The sequence below is a fragment of the Anser anser genome, assembly GCF_964211835.1.
Source record: "Anser anser genome assembly, chromosome: 2".
Taxonomy (NCBI): Eukaryota; Metazoa; Chordata; class Aves; order Anseriformes; family Anatidae; genus Anser; species Anser anser.
Genome location: NC_139721.1, coordinates 127,384,363 through 127,396,382, shown reverse-complemented (window position 1 = coordinate 127,396,382; position 12,020 = coordinate 127,384,363). Strand labels below are relative to the sequence as shown.

Sequence of the window (12,020 nt, the reverse complement as noted above, 5' to 3'; positions counted from 1 at the left end):
GTATCTAAAAAAATTAATTGATTTTTACATAGTTTCTTAAAATCTAAACAAGACCAAACATCTTCATCCTATCACCTGAATATCTATAATCAATTCCAAAAGCTGTCCACATTAAGTTTGTACATAACCATAGTCATACTGGAAGATATGACATAAAATGTTAATACTCGTATGTTTTCTTTATTTACAGATCATCTCCAAAGCCCTTTCAAACCAACACATTACTTTCTTGCAGGATTATATGATCATGTATTAGGCAGCAGCTAGAGTGATAGAGAACTTTTGCTTAATACAAATGCCAACATGAATAAAAAAATATTATGGGCAAGTTAGTGGAAAAAGCTGTAAGGCGAGTCAATTTTTTAATTAAAAAAAATTACATACTAGAGAATGTTAATGAGCCAAAAGTCCCCTGAGACCACTTTTACATTTTCTGCACTATTTTGATGCCCCTGCTAAAGAAAACTGAACTGTTCTCACTCAGATCTGGTTAAAGACACATTCAATGTCACAGTAAAATTTGAAATCTGAAAGTATCTTACCCATCAGGTTACTTTGCCTACTTACTTTTAGCCACTCATAGTTATCAAATTAGCAGTAGAGAAGACAAAATTGTCACAAGTCATAAGGTAAAAAATCTGAAGAGTACCTGGAAGTTCTTCATAAATGCTATCATCTATTGGTTCACTGCTCGCTTGTCCAACATCATCATATTCCTCTTCCTCCTCCGGAATAGTATTAGATTCCATATCTATATAAAAGCAGTTTAAAAGGTTAACATTTCCTAGAAAAGAAAGCCTAAGCAGAAATTATGCAAAATGAAAACACAACTTGTTTTCTACAAGCTGGTGCTTACAGTTTACTCTGCATATTTTGTTATAGCATTCATAAGAGAGAGCTTTCCAGCTAAATGTTATTCTTGGAAAAAAACAAGAATCTTGCACAAGAAGAGAAGTTACGTAAAAGCAAAAACATGACTGAAATCCAGGACTCACTATTCAAAACTAGGACAAGTAGGAATACTAGATATACAAACACAACAGATCACTTAATGGACAGAACTACCGTCACCAAGCAGTACTAATAATAAAGGCTATAGCTCTTCAGGCTGGCTTACCTTGTATTACAAATTTCACTTGCTGTACCCATTCCTCTGCTTCTTTGGGAGTGGCAGCTGCAAACTATTAAATATTTATTAATAACTAGTAGTAGCAACGACAAAAATATAACTACAGTTTCATTAGCAATAGAAATGGGTCTGTAGCATTCTTGTCACTTCCTCAAGAAACCATTAGTAATTCTTTTCATGTCTTCTGGTACTTTTCTTGCAAGGATGCTTCTTATAATGTACAGCTAATTTTGACAAATTTACGTAATTGAAGGAGAGGATGATGGATTTGAAACTCTGATCAGCAGCTGGCAGCTGTGCAGAAAAAAGCTGCTTCTCTTCATCAATGTCAAAGCCAGAACTGATGAACAAAATTTGCCCTTGACAATTAGAAGACACCCATGAATTTCTTTAGACTGCTGGGTACAGTTTTCTTAAAAATGTTCTTGTCAGACTCCAACACACTACCTGACAGCTTAATTAACTGGCTTTCAACTGCAATCTCAGATATTTAAAACTTATTAAACTTACATTCTATATTGATGTCGAGCTGATAGATCTCTGAATTGCACAGCTGATATGTGCCTTTACGTAGATATTCCTGGCAAAGCCATGACCAATACAATATGTATTTAACACTGATATATATTTTGTTTAACTTTTTTTCCGCTACTTAATTCATCCAAGAAATCATGCAGACATACCATATAATAGGTATTAAAATAATTACATCGAAATGACCAATAGATAAAGATGATAGATTTCCCTGTTCTTGTCCAAAAAGATAACATTTGAACATATACATATATTTTTTAAATTAGATTTTTTTCCTCATATATGAATATACAGTATAAGCAAGAAAGGATTTCGTTTTTCATTAAGATGTCAGTGAAAGTTGTTTTACTGAAATGTTAATTCAGTAACTGGAATTGTAACGGCTTTATCAATTTAATTTCAAGTCGACATAAGAAGTCCAACCTGATAAATGCGCTTATCAGGAGCAGAGATTTCAAAACAGCAATCTTTCTTTGCATCCTTCCGAAGGTTATTATTCATTCTGATGGTGTAGCCCTCTAAGGCAAATTCACCTTTCTGTTGTTTGTCTGTTGAAGATAAAAAACAAAGTTAGAGCTTCATTTACAACAGTGAATGTAAGTGGCTCAGCAGGTTATCGTTTATTCAGATTTGGTTTTCTATTTCATGAATTTTACAAAGAACAGGGAGGTTTTTAGCAAAATGATTAGGTGATGCTTCTGAAGATAAAGTTTTACTTAAATGGAAGACGCACAGAAAAGTGTATTTTTCTGTAGGATAACTAAGGAATTCCACAGAGAGATGTCTGCAGATGGTGGTCTTATTTAGTAAGAAGCGCATGTTATGACACTTGCATCTAGGGAAACCCAAGAACTGGAACTTGCAAAGCAAGCTTCCTATAAATCAGTGTCTCTTTCAGGTTCAGTAAACCAATGGGAAAACCTGTCTAGCTCAGAACTTGCTGAGCTCCCTCCTAAACTAACCACTTTACTTAAAAAATAAACTTCAAGTTCCTTTTGAAGCAATTGGAAAAGCTTTTCTTCACATTCACCCCCTCACTCCCAGATGTGCTTCCTTTCCACATGGTACAAGTACAGAATGAATTTTGTTATACATTCAGGCGTGTGTTCCCAAAGCACTCCTCTCAACACAGCAAAAGTTTAATTAGCTAATAAAAGTACTGAGCCCTACCACAGTTTATTATGTAGAGCCATGTGGTTGTTTCAAAGACAGTTCTACTTTTCAGTTTAAGGGTTCTGGTTTATAAAAGTATCGCTTAGAACAAGCCTGTGTTAAATATACTGCATGTTGGGCAAGTGCCACCAGTGTGCTCCTTCTGAGCTCTTTGGACCAAGGCTTACATCTGATTTTATGTGCTCTGGCATGTTTTGGTGGATATTAAAAAGAAAACAAAAAGGTAAAAGTAATTCATTTCTGCAAGTTCTGTGGATCACAGTGCAGCACTCAAGTGAAGATAGGCATTAGTCACATTTTGCTTGGGCCTGCCAGAAAAAAAGTGCAGATGCAAAAGAAATAAAATGAAATTAAGGTATGTTTTTGTTCTTTTTTTCCCACCCCTACGGAAGGGGAACACATTAACAACAAGCATCAGCAACAACAGCACTCCAAGCATTGCTGAACAGAGCTTAGGCACAAGTCAAGCATCCGCTGCTTGTGAGAAAGCCTCTACGGTAGATAAAATAGGAAAAACTACATTTTCAACATTATTTTGTCTCTTTTCTGGAAATTGAATAGAAAATTAAATTTTTCCATTCTGAAAGAGCAATAAGTGGTTAACACAGCAGCATGAACATCAGTGGATGTAAGGGCAGTCCCTATACAAACACTCTCACTAGCAATCTTAGATTGTGCTTCTACCTTTTTATTAATTCTCACCCATGGCAAGTAAATGGCAAATTAAAAAAATTACTTGAACAAACCCAGAGCACTGTTCTATTACCTCTTTCTAGTCCCTTCTGTAACAGTAAATTTTATTATGTCTTTGTTAAGTACTAAGATTCAGTATTAGTATTTTATGTTTGCTCAAACCTCTACCTCTGTATCAAACAGGACACACATGTAAAATTCATGGAATCACACCAAGGCAGATATTAGAAATAAAAACTTGCAATAGGTTAACTAGGTCCCCTTTTAATGAAATTCATTTCAGCCTACAAATTTCATTGTTCCTTCACTTGTGACCTCAGGGAGAAGATGAAGTGGAACACATTAATTTCTCCCTTTCCCATGCTGGAAGTTTATCAAAACCCCAAGAAGACAGGAGCACACAGACAGAATGAACAAACACCGGGTTCGAAAAGTAAAAATATCTTGTTAAGAAAAAAAAGAGGCAAGTATTCAAATTCAGACTCTTGGAGTATTTCTGAAAATACTTCTCTGTGACATGAACAATCCCTTTTATGTTAACACAGTTTTACAGAGTTAATCGGAGATTATCTCTGTATCAGTACTAGTTCTTTCAATGAACATTGTAATTAAAACAGAAAGATATTGGTCTTAACTCTCAGAACATTGTGTTCCTGTGCTAATGAAAATTAGTTGCATACACCAATAAAAATATATATATCCTTTGCTATTAAATACTTTCACTGAACTTTATGGCAGCAGACTAGCCATAGCATTGCTACTTTTGCTTATAGTTATCTGTGCAGTGAAGTACCCCTGACTAAAGCCCAGCGTAGCACTGTGCACACTCTTAAAATGTTAACCATGAGGAAATTTTAAGACAACCTGACACTTCACAACTCTAACCCAGAACCCACTAAAGTTGAGAGAAAGACTAAGCATGCATTCACATTCCCTGTAGCAGCAAACCACAAAGCTAGTATGTCCTGAGAAATAGCTTCACAGATACCAAATGGCAGGACAGCGGACAATTAACGGTTCAGCTGCATCCACAGATGGTGACAGGCAATGGAGACTCACAAATCCCAGTTGCTCTTAGAGAATACACCTCTCTAGGAAGGACTGGAGACCAACCCTGTTACCTGATTGCCATGAGGCTGACTGTGACACAAGGCAGCTGTTTGGCCAGGCACCGTAGTCAGGTGTAGGCTTGAAGGCTGGGTCATCTTGTGACAATCACACTCAAGTGATCACCTCAACTTCATTTATTAGCAAATGCTTGCAGCTAAGCAGGTTTGACTTCTGAACTTTCCCATTCAGAATTATATACCAGAAATACTTTCTGGAGACTGTGCTTCAGAGAGAATTAAACAGGTTTTGATGTTTAAAAACTTTAAAGACCTAAGGATTTTACTCAGAGACCAAAAATTAGATATAGATGTTTTTAATGGCAGGAGCCTTAGATGTCCACAGCCTCAGGAAGCCCATTTACATCACAGAGATTTCACTTTCATTTTGAAATCCCAAATTAGAACCAGAATTTTTTCCTAGGCAGAAATATACCAGCATATTAGGGAGGGATGAGGGAGGGACGAATGAAACACACTTCTCTGAAAAAGGGTAGCAGTCTTATTACCTCTTATTTTCTCAAGATAGGGCTTTGCAATTCAACAACAGGAAACTCTTAAGTTGTCACAGTACAACATAGAACAGAATTGCAAAAGTATAACACTATCAGTTTTGTAAAAAAAGGAAAAGGAATCATCATTAAGCACAAGTTGGTCCAGAATTAGGCCAAATTTCATTTCAGAATAAGCTGTTCTTTACTCTCATCTTCTTCCTTCTCCTCATATCAGGTATGCATCGGAAAAAAAAAAAATCTGGGTTTCTTCAGATCGTTTTGCATCAGCAATTTAGATTGGCAAAGAACTTGTACAACAGAGCAGACAGGCAACTAAATACTGAAAAAAAAGTCAAACCTAGGATATAAATTTTTTTAGAGATGAATAAATTTAGGGTGCATTTAGGTTTTAAAACAAACAATACAGATCTGAATGAAATTTGAGATCACTTTAAACATTTTTAACATTTTTCTTACATATGAGCTTCATGCATACTAAAAATAGTGACACGTTAACAACGGAAACAGGGCCAATATTATATTAGGAAAAGGGAGTCTCAAGGGAAGCAGAGAAAAAGGGTTGTGAAGTAGCCTTGCGTAACTGAGTCCATGGGAACTTTTAAAACAAAGGAGAGTAAACCTTCAGCTGGGTCTTGAAATGATTGGGTTGTAAATTTGAGGCCTAAGGCGATGTGACCATATTATTAGCACATGTAAAAAGAATTAGTGCACTCTGCAGAACAGAGAGGACTTAGAGTGGAAAGGAAAGAAGTTACAGGCAAATGCATAAGGAACAAAGGCAAACAAAGATTTCAGAAAAGTGACAAAGTATTTATAGATACTATTAGAATCTGTAATTTAACTCTCTTCATCCTGAAAATAGGAGTCTGTAAGATCGTACAGTTTACATGGCTTCATGCTAAATGTGGTTTCACATACTTTACCACGTTTTCAAAAATAGTACGTGTCAGTCCAAAATGGTCATTCCTTTTCCAGCTTTTGGAATAGCCCTTTCCAAACGTATGCATAGCAATCATTCTCTTTTAGACTGCAAATCTGAACTGCAATAGTCTTTTTTCTTCCCTCTTTTGAGAAATCTAAATGATAAAATGAAAAAATGGAGGCAAAGATTGAAACACACTATTTAGTGCACCAGTTTGCTTATATTCAATCCCAGACACAGAAGTCTGGGATTGAAAAGTTGTCCCAGTGGACTAACAGAGCCTACAAAGCAATGCAGGACTTATGAACCACCAAGATGACAGGAAATCTTGAAGTAATGGACATAAACTTAACAGTTACACTAACTACTGATTAGGGGAAGATAAAAAAAATGTAACAAGCAGCACCTTCTTTTATTCACAGAGACATATTGCTCAACAGGACAATCAGCACTATTTTACTGTATTTTGCTAAGGATCTCTTTTCTTTCTCTCTCTCTTTTTTTTTTTTAATTGGACAAGCCTAATTACTGTAATTTCATAGCATCTTGTGATTGGACATTCTGCTTAGTATCCCCTGAATCAAGATCTTATATAAACCTGCACCTTCCTGAAACTTAGAGTTACCTGTTTAGACATCTAAACTTCCTTTGAAAATTAACAACTATTACAAACATATAGCCACAGGCACAATAAAACTTCAGGAGTTAAAAAAGGCAATAATGTGGGAAAAAAAGAATTAATTAGGGTATTTTTCTTCCGCCTATGTCACTACATCGGCACTATAAACTGAAGTGTAGGTAATTAGGGAGAATCACGACTTGATTACCAATTTCACTTATCAATTACTACCTTGCTAAACATGTAGCTGATCTTTCCAGTTTGCTCAGACAGAAGGGCATGTTAAACTGTGGCTGTTAATTTATTCATTTAAATTAACTTTTCTGTCCATACGCTTTGAGGTCTGAAGGGATAGCAGAACTAACTAGGTGGCTGAGTACACAGGCACTGCCAGAGATCACAGAGGAAAATAGTGGTACCTGTAAACAGGGTACCTAACTCAGGAAGCTACTTCATGGAAGCAAAGAAAAGAGAAGGATGTTTATGGAAGGAAAGACTATGAAAACGAGGACCAAACGGGCTTCTAGAAATCCAGGCCTGCCCTGGTATTTGAACATGCTTCTCTTCAACGTTGTGCTGCACTTCTATGTGGGTCACATACTAGATGAATATTGCAGCACAAGTGCAAAAATGGATGCACTTTCTGCAATACACACTTCCGACGTTTAATTAGGTCAAACCTTTAAGGCCTGTTTTTCCATCACTGATCAGGAAACAGAAATGTAGGTGACACACTTAGACCTGTCTGTATTGCAGAGATAACGCTGATTCACTATCCAATGCTGCACTGAAAGTATCAGAAAATGTAGGAGGAAAAAAGAAATAAGACATGAATTAGCCAGCAGGCATCACAACCACTAAAATGATGCCTGTAACCTCTTATGTGAACATACACACACGCAGTCATTTACTGTATTTTCACAGGCTTTAGGTTTTATTGTATGCTTCTGGACTAGGCCTCATATTTTTCATTAACAATACACAGGTCTGAAAAATGGCTCTGCAACTTTTCCTTACATGTGCTTGTCAGTTCTATACCCTTCCATATTTGTTATTTTCCTAATGTTAAAAAAAAAAAGTTACTATAATTAAAAGTGTTTTGGAAACATCAAATCATCTACACAATATAAATCTTTACCCTCAAATTTAGCTTTCAGTTACACTGATATTTAAGCATAAAAAAAAAAATCAAAACTTGGCCAACAAAATAAATGTTTTACCAGATATAACTTATCCTTTACGGATTAGTGGTCTACATGTCCAGGATTTAAAAACATACACATGGGAAAACAAGAACTAGAAATCCCAGCTACCTCTCTGCATTGTGTCCCCCAAAACACACAGCATTAGATTACTCATAAAGGCGATGCGCAGCATGACTGCAAGCATATATGGACCCCCTCGTCTGCCTGGTCTCTCTTCAAATTGGGTTCACATTGACAAAAGGGGAATTTTCCCATTGCGTAAATCTGTCAGTAACCAGGGCCCAGCTGATACAAAATGTCTGCAGACATTGCACAGGCTAGAGCAGACCAACTTCATTTAGACAACTGCCATCTAAATAATTCAGGAGGTGGCAGCAGTTTTCTATTAAGCCAACCAAACCCATACTTCAGTTACCCTACAGTTGTGAACTACACAGCTTCCTTCTCCCCATGACCCAAGTTGTCTGGTGCAGCACCAAAGGTCTCAGCTAAAGAAGGGCCCAAATCCTACAGCATACCGCAGCAGGTGCTACTGCTGGCTGTAGTGGGAGTGAGAACAGTTCATGATCTTCCAGTAAATCCATGCCAGATCTCCTCGGGATTCGTTTATCACACACCTAGTCCGTGTTGACAATCTGCAGCTAAAGAACATAACAAACAGCAGTACACATGTCCACAAACGACAGCATGACAGCTTGATTTCAATAGTAAATTAGTCTGCCATTGATCTAAAGAAATTACAGGTATTCAGTTTACACACGATGATGGCAACTTGCTTCTTCGCTGGAACTGGCTCCCTTGTATACCATGGCATCAGAGGGCTGAAGAAAGTACTTCATATTAGCCTAAAAAGTAAAGCTTTCTTCTTCTAAGACAAGTTCTGGAGTTACTTTTAAAATTCTGGTCAGATCTGGTCATCCCAGATCTGCAAGAAAATACAATTCCACCATGCTGTGCTAGTTCTTCCTGCACTAACAGCACCAGTCACAAGGAGGCACAGCAGAAATTCATGCATCTGACATGTTTGCTTCCTCAGTGAGCTAGTCATGGAGTCCAGACACATCTACACAGATCCCGAAAGATGCTCCATGGACTATGCACCTCTCCCATGTCATTAGGGTATGGTTAGGAGGATCTTCGCCAACAAATCTGTGGTCTACAAAAGCTCTAAATGTATAAGCCAAAGCATGCCTGAAAACCAGTAAAGGAAAGCTATCCCAGTGTATCCCAATCAATTCTTGATTTTTCAACCAACCCCAAACCCCATGCTAGGGAACATGCTTCCAGGTACCTTGATTTTCAGCACAGGTATTAGAAATTACAATGCAGCCTTGATAGCCAAATTGCTACAAAAGAAAAATGGAAGAAAGGAGATAGGCAGTCTTCCCACCTTAATCCAAAAACCAAAAACTACCAGATGAAAAGCCAAAGCTTTGAAAACCCGAAACAATCCTTAAAAACTAGCAATATAATGTCAAAATATATATATATATGTTTTTGGAGTTGTATATAACATGCAACTATATATAAACAAACAGCACAAGCTAATTTTCCAGAGAAAGTAACAAACTACTAAACACAAAACAGTATTAGACCACAGGTCCTCTTTTTTTTTTTTCACTTTCATTTTGTTAAGAAGGATTGTTTAGGCTTTTGAAGCTTGACCAATCTGTAAATCCCACAGAAAGAGTAAAGTAGAAAAGGGGACATACAGCAAATATAGTAACAAAATTCTGGAAGCAGAATTTGAGAGGAAACTGCAGCAAGATGAAAATCAAACTTACAAGTCCAAAGTACATAAGATACAATTATATCCTTACCTTAATTTTCTTTTTTTAAAGAGAGAATGAGTTTAACTGAGTCAGCATATTGAGTAGTGAAACAAACTGAACCAAATTAAATTAAAACCATATGAAAAGACTATCTGCACTAATCTCATGTAGAGTCACACAAACACAAGCAGAAGAAAAATGTTTAAATTGAAAGTTTGCGCAGAAATAAGTTCTGTTTTTTCTTTAAGAAAAAAAAGAGAGTTGCACTTTTAATAATTACAGATACAATTCTGTATAATTTGCCTTACACCTTTTGTACATACGAAATACACTTGGCACACAATTTAAAGAAAGCTTTATTTGACTGACAATTTTGAATATTCAAAGTGATATCCCAACGCTTATGCCAGATTCTTTCAAAACTGACAATCAGAAATCACATTCAGAAACTAGCTTTAGTCTCCATGACTGGCTTCTAGTTAAATATCTTACTTCATTTCTAACTTTTCCAGAACGTAATTTAGAAAGAAACATGAAACTCCACTGTGTGGTTTTTAGACTAACATTTTCCTGGATTCAACCATCTTTAAACAACGCAGAAGGTGTAATTGCCGTAGGGTATTTTCAAATGAAAATCCCATTTGGACAGAAAGAGCATTTGCTATCCAGTACATTAATTAAGTATTAGAGTACTATCAAACCTAATAGCTAGCTGTTATTGGCACATGGGGTAGCTTTACAAGTAATGTAAACTTTTTTCTTCAGTTTTCCTGCTTTAGAAAATGGGCACATCATTTACAGATTCTAAGAGATTTAATATTCTATATATTTATAAAATTCAAAGCACTTTTTTACAACCATTCACGTTTTCAAGTTCATTTATCCTTAGTTTCTCAGTTTCCAACTCCACTGGAGTTTTCATTTTTCCTCTTATTTTCATATTTCTTCTCTTTGTTAAAAGATCACTTTAATGGTTTATCATTATTGTTATAATTACCTTTGTCACTTCCATAATAGTAGAAGACCGTCTTACTGATGACACACCACCGCTTTTGCCATTCAAAGCCAAGAAAACTGTGGTCTGCAAATAATATAATTTGTGTTACATCACTGTATAGCATTATTGAACACAAATGTGTTACTTCTTTTCGAGGGTGAGGGAAGAGGGAGGAGATAGGAATAATGCTAAGTAAAGGAAGCAAAATCTGGATATGAAGAAGACAAATGTATGGCACTGAGAAGGGAAACCAGAAATAAAAGCTGGTGGCAAGGAAGTAAATGGGAATTTGAAATCATATAAAGAGAGAAGTCAGGTGAAACATTAAATATAAGGAAATTATGAACAACTTCCTAAATATTTCCTACAGTTATTGCAGCATTAAGTGGGTATTAAGGTGACAATATAAGATTTATTGAATCAAGGTAAATATTGACTGAACCAAAGCTGAGATCAATATTTGCCCTCTTGAAGGAAAATAAATCTTGATGCTCACTGAAACATGAAGTCAACATATGGTACTTTTACATACGTTCCTCATGTTTTCTTCAAAAATACCTAAAAGTCTCTGAATTATGGCTGATGCTGGACTTTCACAGCATGATTTTTTTAGTCAAAGAAATGGGATTTTCTTTTATCAGTATAGAAGCAATTATGTGTTGTTCTTTCTTTTGCATAATAATGATTCAACGTTTCAATTTCTATTCAGTTTTATTTATCAATCCTGTATAAAGTTGTGTGTACAACTTCAAATACTGACACACAGACGTCCCAGATATAAAACACAAACTAAATCATTTTCACAAAGATAGTTAAACTTACCTTTTCTGCGTTTTTCCAAATATCCAGCCTTCAGAACAAACTGAAGATCTTGACATGCAATAGGAGGAAACAGATTCCCTGAAAGAAAAATAAGTTCTGTAAATTCCAGCTTTTCAAGAAAAATGATATAGTATCATTAATGAATTCTTATACTCTTAATATGCAGGAGCTACAGGAGAAAATAATTATAGTAACTACTACACCAGATTATTTTAAATACAAAAACCCTCAAACAACTATGAATGCTAGAGCTGTTGCTGCTGTCATCACCAAGAAAAATATAGCTATGCAGCTGCCCCTACAAATCTCAGAAGAAAAGTATATAAATTAAACAAATTATGGCAACTTAGTTAACTTGTGTTTTGAACAGGGTTGGCAAAGTCACCTGGTAATAAAATCGGTGATTTTTCAAATGTGCAAACAAAAAACAAGTATCACAATTCATGCAATTATATCGGGAATCTGGTTTTCAATAATAGCTTCACACAAAAATATCTTGAAAAAACATACAACGTGAAGAACGTATAATGTAC

General features: G+C 35.9%; 1 protein-coding gene across 1 annotated transcript in view; it reads right to left on the bottom strand.

Annotated features, from left to right (window-relative positions):
* SKAP2 (src kinase associated phosphoprotein 2) overlaps positions 1-12,020 on the bottom strand; it is a 115,161-nt gene that overhangs the window by 35,781 nt on the left and 67,360 nt on the right. The window contains exons 5-9 of the mRNA XM_083824481.1: positions 11,488-11,565; positions 10,666-10,749; positions 2,087-2,211; positions 1,118-1,181; positions 650-751 (exon numbers count right to left, since the gene is read on the bottom strand). Of these exons, the coding sequence (XP_083680607.1) occupies positions 650-751; positions 1,118-1,181; positions 2,087-2,211; positions 10,666-10,749; positions 11,488-11,565 (453 nt within the window). The remainder of the gene's footprint in view (positions 1-649; positions 752-1,117; positions 1,182-2,086; positions 2,212-10,665; positions 10,750-11,487; positions 11,566-12,020) is intronic.